The following is a 23,483-nucleotide window of genomic DNA, read 5'->3' as shown; positions in this document are numbered from 1 at the left end:
GGACAAATTGGATCCACAGTATCGGTATCAAGTCCGATCCAGGCTAAAATCAGTCTAGATTAGAGTACAGCAGGCTTATCAAGCATACAGCCCATGGGCAGCTCAGAGTTAAGCAGAACAATCTGATTAGAAAAAAACCCGAAAAGATAAACTCATGATCTAATTAGGTAGAGCTTTGAGAGTGCCTCTGACACCCTGTCAAATAAATATGTTGGGTTTTTTGGGTCTACAGCAATAACTCTATAGAAAGCATGTCAAACACACATCATAAAATTCCGAGGAAGCCCCATGTTGAAAACATGAGTGACTCTCTGGGTCATTTCTATCAAAAGTTAAGATATTATATATATATATATATATATATATATATATATATATATATATATATATATATATATATATATATATATATATATATATATATATATATATATATATATATATATATACATTATAATTGACAATTAAGGCAGTGTTCATTTTAGCTCTGAAAAGTGATGGGTCCGGGGACTTGCATGCTCAAAAATCTATGGGTCCCAACAGAGATCTATTGGCAATGTTCCCTCAAATTTTCCACGGGTCTGAGCGTTCACACAAAGTCGGTGAGCAACGCTTGAAACAACAGTGAGCAACCATAATCCCAAGTGTGGCAAGATCATTAATTATCAAACATGTCCAAAAGTTGACATCAAGTTACATTTTGCTGAGTTTCTGGCAATGCCAAAATTATTTTTTCTTTTGAATGAATTGACTCATGTACTATTGCAAAGGTTGTACGGCCTACAAACGTCGTTTGTTCTTACAATTCTTTCACAGGATATCCATTTCTTTTTATTTCCTGATATATTTTGTCCCATAATATTAACATTTTTAGGGGTCGGTTGTAAGATGCAGAATTGTACTTAATCACATTTTTTAGTGAAAGTACAATGTTGGCAACAAGATTCACTTGATGTAATTGGAAATTATTTGAATGCAACACAAACTTTTTCTTCTTTTTTCCGTGTTTTTTTTCTACTTTTTAAAAAATTCCTTTAAAAAAAAATCTCATTGTGTTTATTTTTCCCGAGCTGTTACTTTTTTCTTTTTATTCACTATTTACTTTTTTCCTACATTTCTTTCTTTGCTTTTTTTCTGGCTTTTTTCTAAATTTTTTCTTCTTTTTTTCTCTTCTTTTTGTTTCTTTTTTTCTCAGCTTTTCACTACTTTTTCATTTCGGTATTTTTTCTTTTTTGTTCTATTCCCCCCTTCCTTTAAGTCATTTTGTGCATAATTTCACATAATATTTGGTCATGTTGGGATTAAAGAAGCAAAAACAACCCGAAGAGCTGTTTAGGACCCGAAAGAGCCGGTTCCTTTCAGTGAGCCGAGCCGAAGAAGCCGGTTCTCGACAAACTACTAACTTTACTCAACTTTACTCGACTTCAAAATACCGCATTTAGGACACAACGTCAGGGGAACCCGTGTATTTTTACCTTCATGCACTGTAACTTTGACTTAAGTCGCTTCTTAATTAATAATTTTGAGCCCTCATTTTTGTGCGCTGGCTAGATTTTCTTGTGTGCTGAGAATGTGCGAGCAGTGCGCAATTGCGCACGCGCACAGCTTAGAGGGAACACTGTCTATGGGTCCCCAAAATTTAGTGTTATCGACGTTGAAATTGTAAATCGGCGACAATTATATAAAATAAATCTCTATATTCATTCCGTTTTAATCATCACAGTTTATTGGTAATACAAATCAGTTATCACTTCAAGATTTTTCAGTTCACAATATTGTAAATTATACAAAAAAATATTCCTGAAATATTAGTCTATATATTCATGCAGTTTTCATCATCACAGTTAATTGGTAATACAAAGCAGTTATCACTTTAGATATATTCTTGGTGGTTTGCTGTCACACCACAGATGTAATGCCTTCTCAATAAAATTAAGTCAATTTTGGCAGAAAAATCCTTATCTTGCTTAGGAGCATTATTTTGTTTACTTTCTTTCGTCGAGTCGTTCGCTTCAACACACGTGTTTTCCTAGCCTCTCGTGTTTTCCTAGCGATCTTTCGAAGAATTTCTCTGCCGTTTTTTCGTGCCGGAATTATTGCCGTTGTTATCACTTTCGGCATTATGTTTCGACTTATTACTGACACTGAAGAAATTACCAATTTTGTTTTGATTTTCACCTTAAATTGACGACAACCACCGCAAAAATGACGTAATCTCGAAGCAACCAGATCTCGTTTGCCGAGATCGGCGTGCAGAGGAAAACTCGAACCGACTCGAGACCAAAACAACAATGGCGAATCTGCCGTACGGAAAGTTTGGTGTGCGGTAAATCTTTGTTACAAACAAAAGTAATCGGGTAATACAATACAATTTTGTGTCGAAAAAGTTGCGTCCCGGGGACGCACGTTGATTCGACACTATGCGTCCCCAGCAAAAATGATGCGTCTAGGACGCAGGGACGCGGGCAAACGAGAACACTGTTAAGACAAAAATAACAGTTTTAACAGCTTCCTTTTGAGTTTGAATAGCATACCGGGTTAGTTCAGGTGTAAAACCACATTCACAAAACTGTTGATATACACATTTAATGCCAAAGATTATTTTTTTTCCTCTGTTGTTTGTGAATAAATGTGTTATGTATCGAAAAGATCCCTTGTCATCCATGATTATAATATGTATGGTAGGCTACAAAAGTAGGATAGATGATAAATCATAATACTGAAAAACTATGGTGAGCTAAAACATTTGGATTGACATTCTCTTACTGATCTGGCTTACCTGACAACAGAAAGTCTGGAGCTGGCATAGGACTGAGATTTAATAAGGGAACTTCGCAATACAAGATTTTTTGGGGGAAAAAAATGATTCAAGGCACGGGCATTCCCAGAGACTACCCCTGGAGACTGCCCACAGCTCAAAACACTCACTGGTTGCTCTTTATAATGACACTTGTCTTACGCATTTCCGAAAGACAAGACAAAATTCCTTAGATACTTAGAACTTTAAAAAAAAATATCTTTAGAAAGTGAAAGTGTTGTGAGTACACCTTAAAAGGCAAAAGAAAGTAACGAATAAAAATGTTGTTTAAAAAGGCCTGTAAAAATATTTGAGTGTATGTTAATTTAAAGTTACAGTAACTTTAATTTTAAGTATACGGTAAGTGCTGACGTATCATCAACAGTCTTAGGTCCGTCACTCCTCCTGGACCACTCCCTCTGTACGCCTGCACCGTGCATACACCTTGGTTATGGCAACTCCCTCTTAAAAATTCCCTTTTTTCGTTAATATCATTTTATTGATCTTATTAATGTATTTTTTGTGTTTATTTACTATTTCAATGAGATCTTAGTGATCAAGAAGATGAGATTCATAGCTATTTAGGATTAATCTAGATGCTTTTGGGAGAGCGGAAGACGGACAAATTAGTTCTTAATGATTTCATATCAGAAAAAAATATGCTCCTTACACAAGCAATGAGCTACAAGCACGTTCCAGGAACGAATTAAGCTTACAACTTTTGTTAAATACACTAAAAAAATGGATAACTAAATAAAATCAATTCATCATATTTTCCAGACTATAAGGCTGACTTGATTATACGGCGCACAAACTCTTAAAATATTCCTTTATGGTTTTTTAGTTTTTATAGATAAGGTGCACTCAACTATGAGGCGCATGGAATTAATACTGCAGTAGGAGCGAGGATTGCATTAGAAAAAAAGAAAACAAATATAAAAACAAAACAAAAAGCGTTTTACATAAAACATAATATTGGGAAATCTGGTTTCACAACTAAATTGACTGGATCCATTCATAAATGGTTAACATATGTAGAAATATTTAATTCAAACGATGAATTTCTGATTTCATTTCCTGTACTTTCGGTCTGTAAGGAGTAACTATAATGAGGCGCACTTTATAATACATATTTGAGGATTTAAGGCATGCCTTATTGTCCGGAAAATATGGTAATCCATGAAGCAAATCTATGACATATACCCTCAAATTCATGTTCATTCTGATTCAAACGCAAATTGTTTTTTGGCAATATCTTCTTAGTTCTGGAAGCCTCTACGCACAAAGAACGTGCAGTGACAACTAGAAATAACAACATGCTCAATGTGCATTACGTACGGATAAAATATCTGTTGAACTTGGTTAGACATTATAATCAAATGTTCATGTTCTTTAACTAGCCCTAAGAATCGAATCAGTGATTTATCGGTGTTGTCCACTTAACGCGGTAACATGATCAGTATCTAAGTGAAAAAAAATGAAATTGCGAAACATTGTGTAGTGCAGAGGTCATCGTTTTTTTAAAGCTGAGAGCTACCTTTTATAAGTTATTAGCGAAAATGGCTACCATTTTGTGTTACATTCCTACAATAACGTATATTATTACTATGTTGTTACTATGTTATTATGAGGTTTTAATTATCAGTCTAAATCTAAGCAACTTCATACATAAACATATACTTTTAAAATCCCAATCCGTTAACCGGGATATATTCACATCGAAAAATTTGACATGTAGCAGCACCAATAGCTGTAAACCAATTGCACTAAGTATTTAAATGCGAAAACACAACAGCAGGTTCAAGTTACGTTGGGGCCAAAGTATGACAGGAAAGGCTTAAGCTCTCTTACAGGATATGCAGTATAGAAAAAGGATGGCCATAAAGATGTTTACCAACCCGGAAAGCGAGAAGGAGATAACGGAGGCAACAATTTCAGAAAACGTTTAAGCCAAGTGTATTACATAGGTAGGAAGGGAGGCCCCAGCTGTTTTCTGTTTCCTGGAGCGAGGCTCTCTGTCACACCCCACGCACCACTAAATCTGACGTTTTATACTAGTTCATGGGTGCCAAACTTGTTTAAGCTCAGGGGAAACAGGGTAGGAAAACCAATCTCGCGAGTGCCAGATGAGTAAATTAATGGCATAAAAAGTGGGAAGTTTGGGGGTCCTTTCGAAGACTCATAATTAAATTATAACACAGGGATGTAAGATTTGATTCTAAAACCATTTTTGAGGTTTTTTTTTTACCCCCAATATTTTTCATTTCCAGAGGCTTGATACTTACTGATAAACAGCGCCAAAATCTTTAAAAAATTTTTTTTTTTTTTAAATAAGACACACAAAAAACAACATATTTTTACGCTATGGCCTTCAGGGACAATTCTTCTGAACTTATGCGGTACAGCACTAAATGAGGTAAGTATCATTGAGGTGGGTTTTCTTAATGTTCTCAAGTTGATTAAAAGTATTCAGCAAATACAGCTACTGTGGGAAGTTTGCTGGTGTGGCCTGGCTTTGGCGACATCTAGAGGACATATTTAAAGCTGCAACTAAATTTCCTGGTGTTTCTCTCAGCAATGTCTCGCAGGCTACATAAAAAGACGTGGCAGGCCATGTGGCTTATTGGTAGCATGTACGCACCTTCCTCGGCTGAGTAGACGGTTGCCACTGGACTGAACGGCCCTTCTCCATTATTATTGTAAACCCCGACTTTGATTTGGTAAGACGAGTAAGGAGGGATGGTGTCGTTCTTGAAGACATATCTGGAGGCGTCTGGAGACGTGACGGCAGCCTGCATCCAGCTCTGGGTGCCTAGTGGGCGGAAAGCTACCACATAGCCAAAACCGGGGCCGCTTTGCAGCTCCTCTGGAACAGGCTAGAAAGGGATAAAATGACTCACAGGGATGACTCAGGAAAGTGTATTTATGAAGTTATTATTACCAAATGAAATGCAATATTCCAAAACGGAGGAATACGGCTAAAATTTCAAGGATTTATCATCCTCCGTAAGTAGCTTTACACTGAGGGGTAAAGAAGTGACTATTTGGACAGGCTTAGAGGGTTAATCATTATGTTGCAGGCCACCGGGAAAAAATAGAAACAAATTGGAAGTTCTGAAATGTTTTAAGGGCATTAGTAAACAAACTCAATCTACTCAATTTTACCTCCCAAGTGATGACCAGTTCCGAACGACCGCCTCCACCGCCGTTCACTCGAGCTGGAGTCACCCTGGGTACTAAAGATTTACATTGAATAATTCTCATGGCACGCATAAAAATATAAACAATTCATTCCATTTCCCAAAAGTGCAGACATTTTGAATTAAAAAAAAGAATAACACGCAGTACACTATATCCCTATGGTATGATCAGCAAGTCGCATTTCACGATAATTATCTTTACACGTTTTGCACAAAGGAAAGAGGAGTTTGTGTATAAAATGTACACTGCTTGTACACAAATGAATTCATTGTAGATTTAATTCCATGCTGTTTATATTTCAGTGTGCTTTGTAGATGAAAAATGAATTACAAAAGACTATTTTTTTGGGTGTGCGCCTTATAATCCGGTGTATCTAATAGTGCAGGAAACATGGAACATTTATTCTTTGGATTTAGCGAGAATCATGTGGATTGTGGTACTTACGTGTATCCTTGGTGCGAGCCTTTCTGGAGGGTTTGCTAGGCTCTCCAGTGCCAATGCTGTTGGTTCCCAGGATTCGGAACTCATATTCCACCCAAGGATTCAAGTCAATCACTGTGGCTGACAGCTGCTTTCCCCCAAGCAGCTCTGGAACTTTAGGAGATATTACAGCAAATTACCTTACATAAAAACCCCAAAGGATCCCCTACTAACTTGTCAAAGAGTTATTTTCCCTTTTCCCCTTGTGTGTGTGAATGTTATTTATTATTATTATTATCATTTAATCAATTGTAGGAAGACAACCTACCTGTGGTGATGGCTTGCCACCCCAGAGAGAACGGCGACCTAGCCTGGATGCTGTAGCTGAGAATAGGACTGTGGTTGTCCGTCGCAGGTCCCCAGGTCAGAAGTGCTGTAGTCTCTGTCAATTCAGTCACTTGACAGTCTGCAGGGGGGCCAGGAGGACCTAGACAAAAGCCTCCAATGATAATCATGTATAGAAAAAAAGAGTATTCACATTTTATTTCTTAACTCTTACTTTGGGAATATGCTATTCTTTTATTGCATTATTCTATTATTATCATTCTAGACAAGAGCTACTTAGCCAATGTGACAAACGAAACAGTGCACAACACCATCAGAGGGCACATTGCACCCTACGAAGAATTGTTGTGAACTGTGCGCCGACAAAAACTTCAGTGGTATGTTTACGTCACAAGATCCTCAGAACTGAACAAGATAATTTTCCAGGGCACAGTCCAAGGGGGCTAGAGCAGAGGAAGACCGAAAAAGAACTGGGCTGACAACATTAAGGAATGGACTGGTGCCAACTATGCTACAACCCAAGAACAGGCCATGAACCGTCAATAGTGAAGACAGCTCCCCAGAGTTGTGTCCTCATTGGTGCCCCGATGACCCATGCGGTTAAGGGATTGTGATTGTTCTGATGCACTCACAACTTGGGCCAGTCTATTGTAATTATTTGCCCATGTATATATATATATATATATATATATATATATATATATATATATATATATATATATATATATATATATATATATATATATATATCTCATCTCATCTCATCAGCCGTACCGCTTATCCTCATTAGGGTCGCGGGGGGGCTGGAGCCCATCCCAGCCATCTCCGGGCAGTGGGCAGGGGACACCCTGAACTGGTTGCCAGCCAATCGCAGGGCACACAGGGACAGACAACTCACTCGCCCATTCACGCCTAGGGACAATTTGGACCGGCCAATTCACCTGAAATGCATGTTTTTGGAATGTGGGAAAAACTGGAGTGCCTGGAGGAAACCCACGCAAGCACGGGGAGAACATACAAACTCCGCACAGGAAGTCTGGAGCTGGATTTGAACCCACGCAGGAGGTTGGCAAGACATGAACTGTGCCGCACATGCGCTAACCACTGCGCCGCCGTGCTGCCTGTATAATATATATATATATATATATATATATATATATATATATATATATATATATATATATATATATATATATATATATATATATATATACAGATGATTTATGTTTGTCATTGTTGTTAGTCATTTAGGTTTACATTAGATCATTCAGAAGTCGTTAGGGAACTTCTGGATTCAGGTGGCTGAACTGATCCAAACGGGCGCCAATAATTTTGCAACACACTTTTCAGTTTTTGTTGTTGTAAATATAATGTAAAATATTTCAATAATCTGTTTACACTACATGATTGTCATCCTTATGTTGTTTTCAGTTTTTTTCACTGAAATGTGGCAATGTTAAAAAGTTCTTGGGGAGGGCATATACTTTTGCAAGGCACTGTGCATTTCCACACAGTATTGAACAAATATAAATCTTTCAAAAAAGAGATAGTTCAGGAATCTCTGTGCGCAATTATCGTTCCACTGCTGTTACATGTTGGCGTGCTGATATATATATTTTTTTCATTTGAATTGTAATCGGGTCCCTTCCTCCTTTTAATTGAGCTTGGTCCTTTGTGTTTGATTCATATGAGTGCTGCAGAAATGTAATTGCTTCTTAGAATAAAAGCGAATATTTTTGCAATAAACCTCTGTAAAATGAAAGCTTTAATGCGTGATTGAAATGCTTAACAGAATCCGCAGGGTGCAAATGGCCAAACTTTGGCCCTACCTGTATTTTTCTGGAAATCAATGACAGGGAACAGTGCTTGATTACACGTCTCTTTGTAATAACACATCTGGAATCTTGCCAGGTGTATAGCCGGTTGTATTGAAATTAAAATGATTAAATGGAGGTCTGTTAACTACTGCGTACACATTAGTTCTAGTAAAGAAAATGCGTTCCAAATTTGTCTTTTGCATCAACAACTGTTATTCTACCATTCAAAATTTGTATAGAATATAGAGCTGTCTTTGTTGTCATTGATAACAACGTAGTGAACATTATTTACAAACTGAGACAAGGCACTCCAGGATAGACATGTAGTGAAAAATTAAAAAACGGAGTATATATATATATATATATATATATATATATATATATATATATATATATATATATATATATATATATATATATATATATATATATATATTCAGAATTTTTTTTTTTATCTATGAGTTTGGAAACAGTTCTTGGTGGCCAATATGTGTGCAAGACACTGGAATAGATAAGAACATGGGGGCATGGAGTACAAGATACTTCTCATCTTACCTCTAACCACAACGTCAGTGGCAATGGAAACGCTGTCCACCTTGGTCTGAACTGCACACGTATATTTCCCAGCATGTCTTAGTTGAATATTGCGGATCATGATGTCCCCGGCAGAGCGCTGTCAAAACATTTAAAATTAATGACATCCAGATCATGTGCGTTCATGTCATTTTTTTCAATATTCAGTTCGTGCGTGACATTCTGGTAGTGAATCAATGGCTTAACCTCAGGGACACACTGAGCGATCGCTTTGCAATCATTTTAATGTTTGTTTAGTTTTAAAAGCTATTTTTCATCGTCAATGTTTCATTTCGGCATACTCTTTTTTTATGCACAAACACGTTTCAATGCCAAATTATCTTCAAACGTCAAAACCATTAGGGCCAAGACTATATTAAAAAAGGCTGGATTCATGAAAGCAACAGTCTTGGAAAAACTGCATGAAGTCATATCACATTTGAAGTCAAATTAATTTGTATAGCCCTTAATCACAAAATGTCTCAAAGGACTGCACAGGCCACAATTACACCATCCCCCGATCTGAAACCGAAATGTGGGTAAGAACAACTCAAAACCTCAACATGAGGTAAATTATGAAACCTTGAGAAGGGGCCAAACAAAAGGTCATCCTCCATCCAAGATGACCAGGCTGCAATAGATGTTGCATTGGGTAACAATACACAAAACGTATTGAACAAAAATAAAAAAATCATAGGTAATATAAACAGCTTAAAATGTATCAGCATATTACAATGATGTCTTATACCTTTTATAACATAGGAGAAGTCATGTCCAGAAGCTAGCAACTCATATTGTGCGTATTTGACAAACAGTAATACAATGTGTTTTTTGGTCCACTTACATTTTGTATCACGTATTGTAAGTTGTGTTACCAAGGTTGATAAATTAACCCAAAAAAATATTTATATCTTTGTCTGAATAGTTCTTTCCCTACAAAGGCTTGATCTTGATTTTCTTGAAGAGTAAATTGTATTTTTAGAGCAGAGGGTGACAAACTATTGAGGGTAGGGCGCCCGCCCCGAGACTGGGAGGCTGCTGGTTTGAGCCTCGGCTGGGTCATACCTAAGGGGCCGGTCACACAGACATTTGCGGCTGAATCACGGCTAAAATTTTGCGTTTTTTTTTTGCCCGTGGTTGCCCGGGATGGAAAATGCGCAAAATTTGACAACCCGCCGTTCGTCTGTGGTATGGCCGGAAAAAAGACGCCGGCGACTGTTCCGCTTCCTCATCGCGTCATTTCTGCGTCATTTTCTCGTGTGGACCACGGGTATAAAAGCTCCCGAGCCGGTGTTGTGCCCAAATCCGACTCCTACGCAACACAACCACCCCCCCACCCCCTCGCGTGAACGCGCATTCTGCTGCGATCGCTTTTGACCTTTTCATCCGCGTTAACAAACGCATTTTGTAGAATACGATCGCACTTTATTGTTTAAATAAACGCGTTATATAGACTAGGATCTCCCAATTATTATAATTAGCTCGCTTTATTGTTTTAATAAGCGTTTAATATAGAATACGATCGCTTCTGATGAAAGCGCAGCAGAATGCGCGTTCACGCGAGGGGGGAAGGATTTACCGTTCGATTACGTTCTCAACAAAAATAAAGACGGAATGGATTATGTTGTATTACATTCCCAACGAATGCAAGATGAAGTGGATTTGGTTATATGTTCGCCATTACATTCCCTATAAGTGAGATAAAACGAGGTAAAAATGGTTGGAGAAGCGAGGAAATGCAAATCTCGGCAGGGATGTATTTCTCGGGCTGTAGAATTCATAAACGCTCTAGTCACAGTCCCGTGAATATCAAGATTTCAAGCTATGGCATCATATTTATTTTATTATCTTGAAAAGAAATGTCAAGAAATAAATATGGGTTAAGACGAGATCACTACGCTGACGGGGAGGGGTTTATTGAGGGTAATTGTTTTATCTATTTTGCTAATTATTCATTATCGATCAGTTCATAACACGTTACAAAGCTTAGGAGCCGGGACTCTTACTCTCGGCCAAAAGGCCAAGCTAAGGACCTAGCATCAAAGCCTTGCTACGACCATTGATAATGCACCGAAAGATTTATTCGAAATGAAGAGAAACTACGCTGACGGTGATCCATGTTCACCCCCTTGACGTCACGAGCACAATGGTGTGCTCGGCAAATCGCGCTATATATACGCGGAGAAAGGCGTTTGACTGGCACACGCGTAACACGCTAATTTCACGTAATAACACCGCGATACAGGCGCAGAACATGCTATTACCATGCTCCGCCCACGATTACCCGCTGAAATTTCCCGTCCTACCCATGTGTAACTACGCCCTGGCCGCGGCCAGAGCACGTCGTTCCGCGTCATTTCCGCGTTATTACCTCGTGTTGACCACGTGTGCGGCACGCGGTTTAACACGTGCTCAAACTTTTGAGCAGCTCAAAAGTTTTGAACGCGGCCAACCACGTGAAAATGTCCGACCGCGAGTAAAGCACTGCTCTATCTCGTCTATATGGCGGTCTCAAAACGTCCAACAGCGCCCAACGACATCTGCTTCACGGCCAGAAGTTTACGGCCGCGGTCCAGCCTCGATAGACTCGTGAAAGGCTGTGTCCACGCGCTCTCAAGAATTGAACAGCGCAAAAATTTTTCGCGCTGCCACCCGCGCGCGACTTTCCGACCTCGTGTTATGCACTGCCGTAACTCGTCTGAATGGCGATCTCAATGCGTCCTATAGCGTCCGCCTCAAAGTCAGAAATTTCTGGCCGTGATTCAGCCGCAAATGTCTGTGTGACCGGCCCCTAAGACTTAAAAACATTGGTACCCAATACCTCCCTGCTTGGCGCTCGGCATAAGAGGTTGGAATTGGGGGGTTTGGTCACTTAATGACTCCCAACCAGATGTTGCACATAAAATTGGTTTCAAATGGACCCATGAGAATCTCATTGCAAGAATGTGGATATCACTAAACTGAAACTAAGTTTCACCGAGGGCCACATGAGCGTTATGGCTGCCCTCAGAGGGCTGGATGTAACCTCTGAAATGTCACTAAATGTAAAATGAATGTAACTGACTTTATTATCTCACAAATACTAAGGTTGCATTGAACAAATCACTTATAGACACAATATTATACAATAAAAATAACAAAAACCACAAAATCGTCTTGGACATTTTTAGGATAATTTCTCAATTTCACTCATTGGCATTGATTTAGAAATACTGCCGTGTAGTGGTGCTAAGTCATCACTTTGCAGGTATTGTAATCAACAGATATTAAGGGTAATGTAGCAGTTTTGACCCACTTAATAATTTAGATGCTGAGAGATTTTAAGCACTTGCGGGCCACATTGAATAATGCGGCTAGCCGCATTTAGGCAACGACCCATCAGTTTGATACAGGTGATTAAGTCAACGTCAGCTTTATTGTTCATTTTGCAGTATGTATTAACAGAAGACTGAGATTACATTTCTTTTAGAAACTTAAGGTACATAAAACCAGTATCTACACAAAAACAAAGAATACACAAAAATAAATTGGATGAATGAGGTAAAAAAGATATACAATGAATAACAAGAGACAAGAAAAAAAGTCACAAATGAGGAAATGATTCGTGGATAAATAAAGTGCAAGTACTTAAAATGAACTGAATTGTCATGTTTGCGATGTATTTTGACACGAGTGGGTTTTAAAACATGTTTTAATTCCCATCTGTTGATAACTTAGTAAGCATTTTTAGATTATTAAAATAGGTCAGTGAGAATGTTGTCACTGTCACATGAGTTTTCTAGCTATATTTAGTTTATTATTTAATCATCACATCATTACTTTTATAATCACTTAATTGTTGTAAATATACATCATCATTATCCACATATTCTGGTGAAGTATTTACTTGCTAAATGTATTCTTTCATATCAGTGTACTTTCACACAATATCATATAACCTTGAAGACTCAGCAATGTTCAGTACTAATATTGTATATAGGCACTGTTCTCGTTTGCCCGCGTCCCTGCGTCCTGGACGCATCATTTTTGCTGGGGACGCATTGTGTCAAATCAACGTGCGTCCCCGGGACGCAACTTTTTTGACACAAAATTGTCATTACCCGATTACATTTTTAACAAAGATTTACCGCACTCCAAACTTTTCCGCCATTGTTGTTTTGGTCTCGCGGTTCGAGTTTTCGTCTGTACGCCGATCTTGGAAAGCGAGATATCGTTGCTTCGAGATTACGTCATTGTTGTGGTGGAAGTCCGTCTCTTTTTAGAGAAGCGGCTTTTTCGGCTCAACTCATTAAAGAGAGCCGGCTCAAACGGCTCACTTGCTTTGATGCATTATATTACGAATAATTATGTTGTTAAGAAAAAAAGGAAGTATAAAAGGAGAAAATGAAAAAAGACAGGTTTGTGGTTATCACTTTAATCAGTATATTACCAACAATATTTTAATGCAAACATGAATTAATAATTTGAATAAGAAAATGTATTATTCTACTTAATTATATTTGCATGTATATTTTCCTGCTACAGCGAACGTCCAAGCTACTTCATTTTGAACTTTTTTTTATAATAGATCTCATTCATGTCGAGTAACTCAGTGTCTCACAACAAAATGTTCATTAACAATATATGATATAAGGAAACTCATGTACAATAAACCATGTTAAACTACACAAACACGTTTGAAAAAAAATATGGTGTGAGATTTTTTTGTATTTTGTAAGGGAAAATATGACAGTTTGTAAGGGCATGGAGCCCTGGAGGTTGACAGGTAAGAGTATGCCTCCGAAAAAACAGTTATTATTAGGTGAAAATCAACACAAAATTGGTAATTTCTTCGTTGTCAGTAATAAGTTAAAACATAATTCAGAAAGTGATAACAACGGCAATAATTCCTGCACGAAAAAACGGCAGATACATTCTTCGGAAGATCGCGGAGGCAAGGAAAACTAGTGTGTTGAAGCCAACGATTCGATGAAAGAAAATAAACAAAAGAATATAGATTAATATAAATATTTCAGCAATATTATTTTGTATAATGTAAAATATTGTTGTGAACTGAAAAATATATAATAACTGATATATGATATGATAACTGATTTGTATTACCAATAAACTGTGATGACTAAAACTGAATGAATATTTATATTTATATTATATATTTGTCGCCGATTTACAATTTCAACCCCGACAACACTAAATTTTGGGGACCCATAGATCTCTGTTGGGACCCATTGATTTTTGAGCATGCGAGTCCCCGGGACCCATGAGACTCCTGGGTTTCAACACCCCCCTGCGGAACTGGCTGCTGGACTTCCTCAATGACAGACCCCAGTCAGTGCGGATTGGTCAGAACATCTCCGATGTCATCAACCTCAGCACGGGCTCCCGCCAAGGCTGTGTCCTGAGCCCCTTGCTGTTCACCCTGATGACACACGACTGCGTCCCTAGGTCCGCCACAAACCACATCGTGAAGTTTGCGGACGACACAACAGTGGTGGGCCTCATCAGGGACGACAACGACCTGGCCTACAGAGAGGAGGTGGAGCAGTTGGTGGGCTGGTGCAGGGACAACAGCCTGGTCCTGAATGTTGACAAAACTAAAGAGATCATTGTCGACTTCAGAAAAAACCAGCCCAACCATGCCCCACTTTTCATCAACAACAAGGCTGTGGAGGTTGTCAGCAGCATCAAGTTCCTAGGGGTGCACATCACAAACAAACTCACCTGGTCCGTGAACACTGCATCACTGGTTAAGAGGGCACAGCAGCGCCTGTACTTCCTGCGGAGGATGAGGAGAGCCCGCCTGCCCCCACCCTCCCTCATCACATTCTACAGGTGCACCATAGAGAGTATCCTGACCAGCTGTATCTCTGTGTGGTGTGGAGGCTGCAGCGCTACCGACTGGGGTAGTGTGAGGAGAGTGACGAGGACAGCAGAGAAAATCATCGGGACTTCTCTTCCCTCCATTCAGGACATTGGCCAGAAGCGCTGCCTATCCCAAGCTAAGAACATTATCAAGGACCCCTCTGTGTAGCACTATTTAGTTACTCTATATAACATGCTAAAGTGGGCATGTGATGAAGACCATGGAGCGGCTGCTGCTGCACCACCTGAGGCTACAGGTCCGTCACGCCATCGACCCACTGCAATTTGCTTACCAGGAGAAGGTGGGAGTGGAGGATGCTATATTATACATGTTACACCGATCCCTCTCTCACCTGGATAGGGCGAAGGGGGCTGTGAGGATTACATTTTTGGACTTCTCTAGTGCCTTCAATACCATACAGCCTCTGCTACTGAGTAGGAAATTGACAGAGATGGGAGTTAGCTCACACCTTGTAGAATGGATTACTGACTACCTGACAGGCAGACCGCAGTATGTGAAACAGGGGGGCTGTACATCGGACACCGTGGTTAGCAGCACAGGATCTCCGCAGGGGACCGTTCTCTCTCCGTTCCTATTCATTCTATATACATCGGACTTTAAGTACAACTCTGAGTCCTGCCATGTGCAAAAGTTTGCCGATGACACTGCGATCGTGGGATGTATCAGAAACGGGCAGGAGGAGGAGTACAGGAAATTGATTCAGGACTTTGTCCGATGGAGCGACGCAAACCACCTGCACCTAAACACCACCAAGACCAGAGAGATGGTGGTGGACTTCAGGAGAACCAGAACTCACCCGGTTCCTGTAACCATCAAGGGAGAATGTGTAGAATTTGTCCAGACTTACAAATACCTGGGTGTGCAGCTGGACAACAAACTGGACTGGACTGCCAACACAGAAGCTCTATGTAGGAAAGGGCAAAGCCGACTTTACTTCCTCAGAAGGCTGGCCTCCTTCAACATCTGCAAAAAGCTCCTGAAAATATTCTATGAGACAGTAGTGGCAAGCGCCCTCTTCTATGCGGCAGCGTGTTGGGGAGGCAGCGTCAAGAAGAAGGATGCCTCTCGTCTCAATAAACTGGCTAGGAAAGCGAGCTCTGTTGTGGGCAAAGAGCTGGACAGCCTAACAACAGTAGCTGAGAGACAGGCACTGAAAAAGCTGAGGTCAATCATGGACAATCCATCGCATCCGCTTCACAGCATTATCTCCGGACAGAAGAGCAGTTTCAGTGACAGACTGCTGTCACTGTCTTGTACTACGGACAGACTGAAGAGATCTTTTCTTCCTCATGCCATGAGGCTCTTTAACTCCACCCGGCAGAGTAAAGGCCCACATTAAACCACACCACCTACATTGGATATTACCGAATCTTACTGCATTATGTATTCTGTGTAGCACTATTTAGTTACTCTATATAACATGCTAAAGTGGGCATTTGCACGTCACACTGGGTATTTGTATATTGTATTCTTTTGGCTTTATTATTGTATTGTTCTCAGATCAGGGATGCTGCTGGAAATGTGAATTTCCCTTAGGGGATGAATAAAGTATCTATCTATCTATCTATCTATCTATCTATCTATCTATCTATCTATCTATCTATCTCACCCCCATCATGGACTGTTCACTCTGCTAGCCTCTGGGAAGAGGTACTGCAGTGTGCGGTGCAGGACCACCAGGTTCCACAATAGTCTTGTCCCCCTGGCCATTAGACTGTTAAATGGTCACTCAAACACATAGTAAATCTAAACTGCTGCTAATCTGTACATCTGTGGGTTCTGTTTGACTTTTTGCACTACTGGCAGTTCTGTATAGCTAGCCACTCCTTGCACATCTGTTTCTCTGCACTATCGTACTTACAGTGTTATTGTTCTGTTTACCTGACTTGTTTACCTGATTGCCCATCTTGCACATCTGGTTGGCTACTCCTCTTGCACTATTTGCGCTACTGTAAAATACTATACATAGCCATAACTATTTAGTATATTATTAGCACTCAATACTACAACTCAATACAACATTTTATTTATATCTGTACATTCAAGGAAACTGTGCGGGTCAGATGTATCGACATTTCGTTCTGTATACACGTGTACTAGAATGACAATAAAGTAGATCTGAAATCTGAAAATCTGAATCTGAACACTGTATAGGAGGTCTGAATTCTGAGTGTCTGTAATGCTGCATGTACAACTTTTTCACAATAAGAGAAGGGCTGAAACATTCTTGCATGCCTTGGTGGGAGAACGCATCTCCATCATTTGGTCCGGTGTGCACTCTGGTTTTATCTTTATTTTGGAACTTTGTAATAAAATGTCCTCAACTGCATTGCTTCTTTCCAGCTTTAATTATTCAAAGTCTGAATACTCGGTCTGGTTCCGGAAAAGAACAAGGGGTGAGAAATCGGAATGTTATTTGCCTTCAGCATCCATCCATCCATCCATTCATCCAATTTGTTTAATGCTTATCCTCACTAGGGTGATGAGGATCTGGAGCCCATCCCAGCTATCTTTAGGCAGTGGGCAGGGAAGACCCTGAACCGGTTGCCAGCCAGGGCACACAGACACATACAACTATTCACATTTATTCATTTAGACCAATCAACCTGCCATGCATGTTTTTAGAAAGTGGGAGGAAACCGGTGTGCCCGGAGAAAGAACAGGGAGAACATGCAAACTCCACACGGGAAGCCCGGTAGCTGGAATTGAACCCTGGACAACCGGACCGTGGAGGTGACGCACTATACGCTCAGCCGCCGTGCTGCATTTAGTGAATATGGATAGATTCAAAAAAGTGTAGATTAAATGGCACCCGAAAACACTCATACGTTAGGTCCCTAATATAACAAATAGATGTCATTTAAATAGCTTATTTAACTAATCCATCTGGATAATACTCAAGTGGGATAATTTATTACTACATTCTTAACCGAAGAATTACTTTCAAGTCATCCCCTCACTAAGCAGAATCATCCACAGCATGTTAGCGAGCTTAATGCAGTGGGGTCAAGGCTTCAAATGAACTACAGGGCAGCACACATTATTACTCTACTCTTGATCATGATCACGATGAATGGAAAAAAAAGAAAAAACGAGGGAAGGATGAAGCACTTAATTGCTCATATTAAGGAGACAGCTATTGTTATTAGATGATCAAGTGTTTTGCTTGGCTGCACACTGCGTAATGAATTAACTGGTTGCTGTTCTTGGCGACTGTGTGGTGTGTTATTACCAATGTAATTAATTATAGTTACTCACTACTTTTTCCAAAAGCAGCTTAGCTAGTAACCGAGTTACTCCATAGTAAAAGTAACTAATTACCAGGGAAAGTAACTATTTCTGTTATCTCAAACAGAAGTTTGCATGTCAAAAGATTTGAAATTATCTAAAGTATTTGAGTCAGTTGAAAAGAGAAGAACAGATAGTCGTGTTATAGAACCTTCTAATATTTATTTCCTCTCACCAACAACATATTCATCCTACACTTGAAGTGCAACAAAAAGAAACAGTAAACAATATAATAAAATATCAATCAGCATTAAACAATAATGTGACTTTAATAAATTAAATCTAACTCGAATGGTCCGTTTTCGAGATGGGAATTTCGACTCTTTTTAGAGAACCGGCTTTTTTGGCTTGGCTCACTAAAATAAAGTATACTACTGTATCTGTGCATTGGTTGTGAATTGATTGATCAATTGATGAACATCGATCACCAAAATTTCAAAACTTTGTATCGAATACCCCCAACAAGCAGGTTAGCGTCCTACATGGCTGAATATAAGGCCGCTATTGGGAAATGTGGAGCACATTGTAAAGCGCTTTGGGAAGTCATTGACTTGAAAAGCGCTATACAAATGCAGATCATTTCATTTCATTTAACCCGAGTAGTGGCGATTAGAGGGCTAACACTTTACAACTAGACCACCAATAGATCAGTAACAAATGATAAGCCATTATCCAGCTATTTTCGTACGAATACATACTGTATAAAACCACAAAGTTACTGACGAAGAAGTGGTGAGACTGTTTAACCCATTAGAATGTACTATGCAAATCAGTCTTTCTGGCACTGTGGGTAAAAATAGTTTAATAATGAGATAAGCTCTAATACAGCAACTCAGTTTGGCTTTGGGGCTGGATCCAGACTTTCTGACCCAGGCCGAATAGTGAAAGAATGTCAACTCCAAATTTCTGGCTTTGTTTTTTTAGTATTATGCCTTATCGTTCAGCCTACATTAGTAACCTACCCTACATATTAAAATCCCAGATGACAAGGATTTCTTTCTAAACACAACACATTTATTCACGAACAACGAGGAGGGGAAAATGTTCATGTTTGGCATTGGAGGCTTTACCTGGTTTATTTTACCAGTAAATAAAGTCTTACACGCAAAAGAGCTGGTTTACATTTATGAAAACATACACAACTTTTTTTTTTTTAGAAATGACATAGACTCCCCTTCTTTTTCCAACATGCCTGCTCTAATGCCTCTATGTACATCATCTGTAACACTGTTGGTGCAGTGTCGGCTCTCCCATAGCCCGCTTTCAATACCCGTTACATACAATGTTTTGTGATTTTGTCAGAAAAACATACCCACTGATCAATCTTAGCATTGATATATACAGTACATGTATACAGAGCCTAATGGTAATACACAAATACACATGGTAGCTCTTGCTGTAGTCTAAATTAAATGCGCCTTATAGTGCTGAAAATCCAATATATTTAGTGAAGGTTGTTTTGGATATCTCAACTACTTTCTGAGACAGAGAAACTTTGACTTACCCCGCCAACTCTTTCAAAGTAAACTCCTGTGCTGCCAAAGTGAATAAGCTGCTCATTGAAGAACCACGTGAACTTGAGATCCAGCGAGGGGTCATGATACACCTGGCAAGGCAGAACGATGCTCTCCCCCACCGTCACGTCAAGATGACCAGCCGGGCTTGTGATCGCAGTTGGCTCTGCGGACAAAGAGCACTAGTTAAGAAATATTTCTGGTAACATGTCTTTTGACCCCCTCAACCATGATTTAAATTATTTTTGAATGATTTTTGAGTATGAATGAATAAACTTCCTTTATTGTCATTATCCAACAGTAGCCTATAACAACATTAAAGGGCTTCTCTATTCAGTGCAAGTAAAACCAATTAAAAAGGGTAAAATGATAAAAAAAACATATATTTATGGTATATATGTGCATATTCACAGTTGTAGTTGTACAGTACTTGTGCTCATTGAGGCAGTATGGCTTTACAACAGGCGTGGGCAAACTACGGCATATGGGCAAATTTAATCTGGCCGCGAGACAAAGCTGGGAGAAGCACTGAGGAAAAAGTTAGCCACCTTATGTTAGCTGCAGTTTTGAATACCATGTCCACCTGATGTCGTTAAGCGCCGCTTGCAAAATAAACCAACCACTGTAACAATCTGATGTTATTTTACTTGAAAGAGAAATTACAGACGTGCTGTTTAAAGCAGTACGAGTGCACTAACCTGGATTTTTTTGGGCCCATGTCCCTCTGTGTACCCCATAAAAACAATATTTTTATTGGACTCATGGCATTCAAATTGCTGGCTACATTTTCCTGCTTTTTAAAAAATCAGCATCAAGATAATACGTTTAATGTAATAGAACACTTCTAGAGTAGCCCTAATGAATTCATTTTTTCCATGCAAAGGATTAAATCAAGGGCTTAAAAAAGGGAGACATTACCTTGCTATGACTTATGATTAAAGTTCTTATTTGTTAATAAGTATAATTTTTTTCAAAGTTTTGGATAAAATTATCGCTAAATAGACAAATAGACCATAAACAGGTGAATGAAAACGAGAAAAAAAATAGATTGGCTTATGTTACCCTTTTTCATCATGTATTGCCGAGGTTTAGGATTTGAGAAGCTCTGTCGGCATATTAAAAAAACCTAAACATATTAATCAGCCCGGCCCCTATGCAGATTTTCTTTTCAATCAAATGCGGTAACTCAAACAGCTTGCCCACACATGGTGTGGAATGTATTAATGTATAAAATCAGATTCATATGGTCCTACTGTATGCACCACAACTATAACCTTTTCCAGTATTGTCCTAGTTATTCAGCGAACTAGGAATACATCATATTTGGTTTTTCCGTGAGCAAAGATGGTACAGCTTACATAAAATGCATAAATTAAGGCCCAAGCTTATATGTCACTGTAATGCCGCAGTGGCAAAGACGAAAAATAAATTCAAATTCAAGCCGACACTTACTTTGTGTTTTTGTGTTTCCGCTCTACTTTTGGTATTTTCTCCATCATCTTTATCTTTATTCCGTCATATTGTATTGTTTGATTGCATTGAGGATATGTAAACAAAGAGTGAGAGTTTGGTAGGCAGTGATTAATACATGCGTGTCTAATAGTAAGTATCTAATAGATAAAGAAGAGAAGGAGCCAATGCAGCATGTCAGGGGAAGTAAAGGTCTATATTCAGCACTGTCAAAACAAGGCGAGTTGTTTATCCTGGAGCGGCTAAAGAGAACTGGCTGGTCATGCCGATGCATTCTAGGTGAGTACGGGCAAAGTTTTAACACTAGATGCAAAACTAGAGGAAGTTTCTGCTGCTGATAGCAGAGCTGTCACGCTCATTTCTGGTTATGGCTGCGGGGGAAATCACAAATTGGCTGCCTCAATCACAACATACAGTATTCCTCGCCACAAGATAATCCTCATTCGGTACAGTTCTCATTTTCATAGCTCTCAAGCAACTTCCCGTAATACCCAGTTTTTAATATTTGCATTGAAATTAGCATAGAAATTGCCACAAATTTTGCGGTTACGCCTCATTATGTGCATTCGGATCAAGTGGAGTTTCAAAGCTTAGTCTGCAGTTTAATTTCTCATTTAGGACGAACACAGAGCATGCCATGAACTCCTGACGGAAGAATAATTTACATTCTGCAAAACAAGCTACAAAACAATTTTGTATATGAACATAGGGTTCAGCGCAGGTGCCGAAAGACTATTTTATTTTATATGCATTTGTTTGTTCTGATGATTCCTTTTGAATTTGTTGAATTTGAGCCGTTTGGAAGTTCCATTCGATCAAACCAAAAATGGTTATTAAAAACATTGAAGAAGTAATGTGATGTAAAATCTTAAGAAAAACTAGAAATTGGGGCATGTAAATACTCATCATTTGTCATCAGAAAATACGATACGATTTTGAGTCAGTGATTATTTACAGTGACCGGGAGAACACGTTGGTATCAGTCAAGTCAAGTCATGATTTTTTTGTATGGCCCTCGATTACAAGGAGTCTCAAAGGACTGCACAGACAACAGATTATTGCAAACGACAGACTATCATTCCACCATTCCCTGCTCTAAAAAATACATCAGAACGTGAGAAATCCCAGGGTCAGAATCAGCAGCATCTTGTTTAAAATCAACTTAAACAATACGGAATATATTATCACATTTTTGTGAAAGACATATGTGATATCTATCAAAAATGCAGCAACATTGGTGGCAGTAAGCGGCCTAGCCAGTAGTCTGCGATTCCGTACAAAAACTCTCCTACCCTAGTCAGTTCTGAATCAGTTATGATGCGTATATCATTAATAGGCACATAAGCTACTGATCTATTTGTCTATTTGTTGACGCAATGTCTACATATAAAAAGAGAAACTTTGGGTTTCGGAATGAATAGTTGGGCTTCTTTGTAAAGGCATTTGCAATTCAAAGTGGATGTGAGGAGAAATCACCAAAGGGCACTCTAATAGAGCGCTGTTGTCAACTCAGCTCATTAAAAGGACCCCAAGATCTTATTGCTCAGCAGAGGTGTGCTATTTAAAAGGTTGAAAAAAAAAAGAAGTTATTGTCCAGGAAAAAAAAGGCGAATGAACGCTATCAGCTTTTGGTTTCTTGCAGCCTTTGCCTTTCAAGTAATTGGACCGTCTAAGCCACAGTGCACATGAGCACTTTGGCTGATAAGTCACAATGGCTGGTTGTCAAGGAGGTCTCGCACTCATGCCCAGCTGCCTTGATTTTTGGAACGGCATTGCAGCACAACATTTTGATTATTTTAAGTAAATTGATGACATGGATCGTCGATGATGTGGCTTCTCGTTAGGAGAACTAACATACATGACTTTGTTTTAAACGGTGTAAAGCTAAGTCATCCAATACAAGAATCCAACCTCCACCTCAAGTCAGGGAAGCTGGAGCTGGCCTAAGCAGACTTATTAATTATTGCAAGTCAAAGAATAATGTAACAAAACAGACATTCTTACCTTTAACTAAAAGGCTGCCAGTGCTGCTGGCTACACCGAACTGGTTTCTGGCTACGCATGTGTAGAGTCCAGCATCTGATTTAGAGATGTTGGATATACGAAGGCTTCCATTGTCCAAAACAGCAACTCTGTGGGAAAAATCAACATAGAAAAATATACCCTTACTGTTT

The 23,483-nt window shown here is 39.2% G+C and overlaps 1 protein-coding gene across 2 annotated transcripts in view; it reads right to left on the bottom strand.

Moving 5' to 3' along the window:
* Positions 1 to 23,483, bottom strand: part of cntn3a.1 (contactin 3a, tandem duplicate 1) — a 176,946-nt gene that overhangs the window by 25,695 nt on the left and 127,768 nt on the right. For both annotated transcript variants that reach the window (XM_088332058.1, XM_088332059.1), the window contains exons 12-18: positions 23,314 to 23,441; positions 19,830 to 20,005; positions 9,136 to 9,253; positions 6,747 to 6,905; positions 6,443 to 6,592; positions 5,963 to 6,033; positions 5,439 to 5,673 (exon numbers count right to left, since the gene is read on the bottom strand). In XM_088332058.1, the coding sequence (XP_088188184.1) occupies positions 5,439 to 5,673; positions 5,963 to 6,033; positions 6,443 to 6,592; positions 6,747 to 6,905; positions 9,136 to 9,253; positions 19,830 to 20,005; positions 23,314 to 23,441 (1,037 nt within the window). The remainder of the gene's footprint in view (positions 1 to 5,438; positions 5,674 to 5,962; positions 6,034 to 6,442; positions 6,593 to 6,746; positions 6,906 to 9,135; positions 9,254 to 19,829; positions 20,006 to 23,313; positions 23,442 to 23,483) is intronic.

The sequence above is a fragment of the Urocampus carinirostris genome, chromosome 3 (assembly GCF_059441175.1).
Source record: "Urocampus carinirostris isolate Australia breed hairy pipefish chromosome 3, RoL_Ucar_1.0, whole genome shotgun sequence".
Taxonomy (NCBI): Eukaryota; Metazoa; Chordata; class Actinopteri; order Syngnathiformes; family Syngnathidae; genus Urocampus; species Urocampus carinirostris.
The sequence above is the reverse complement of the archived record's forward strand: the minus strand, read 5'-3'. Positions and strand labels throughout refer to the sequence as shown.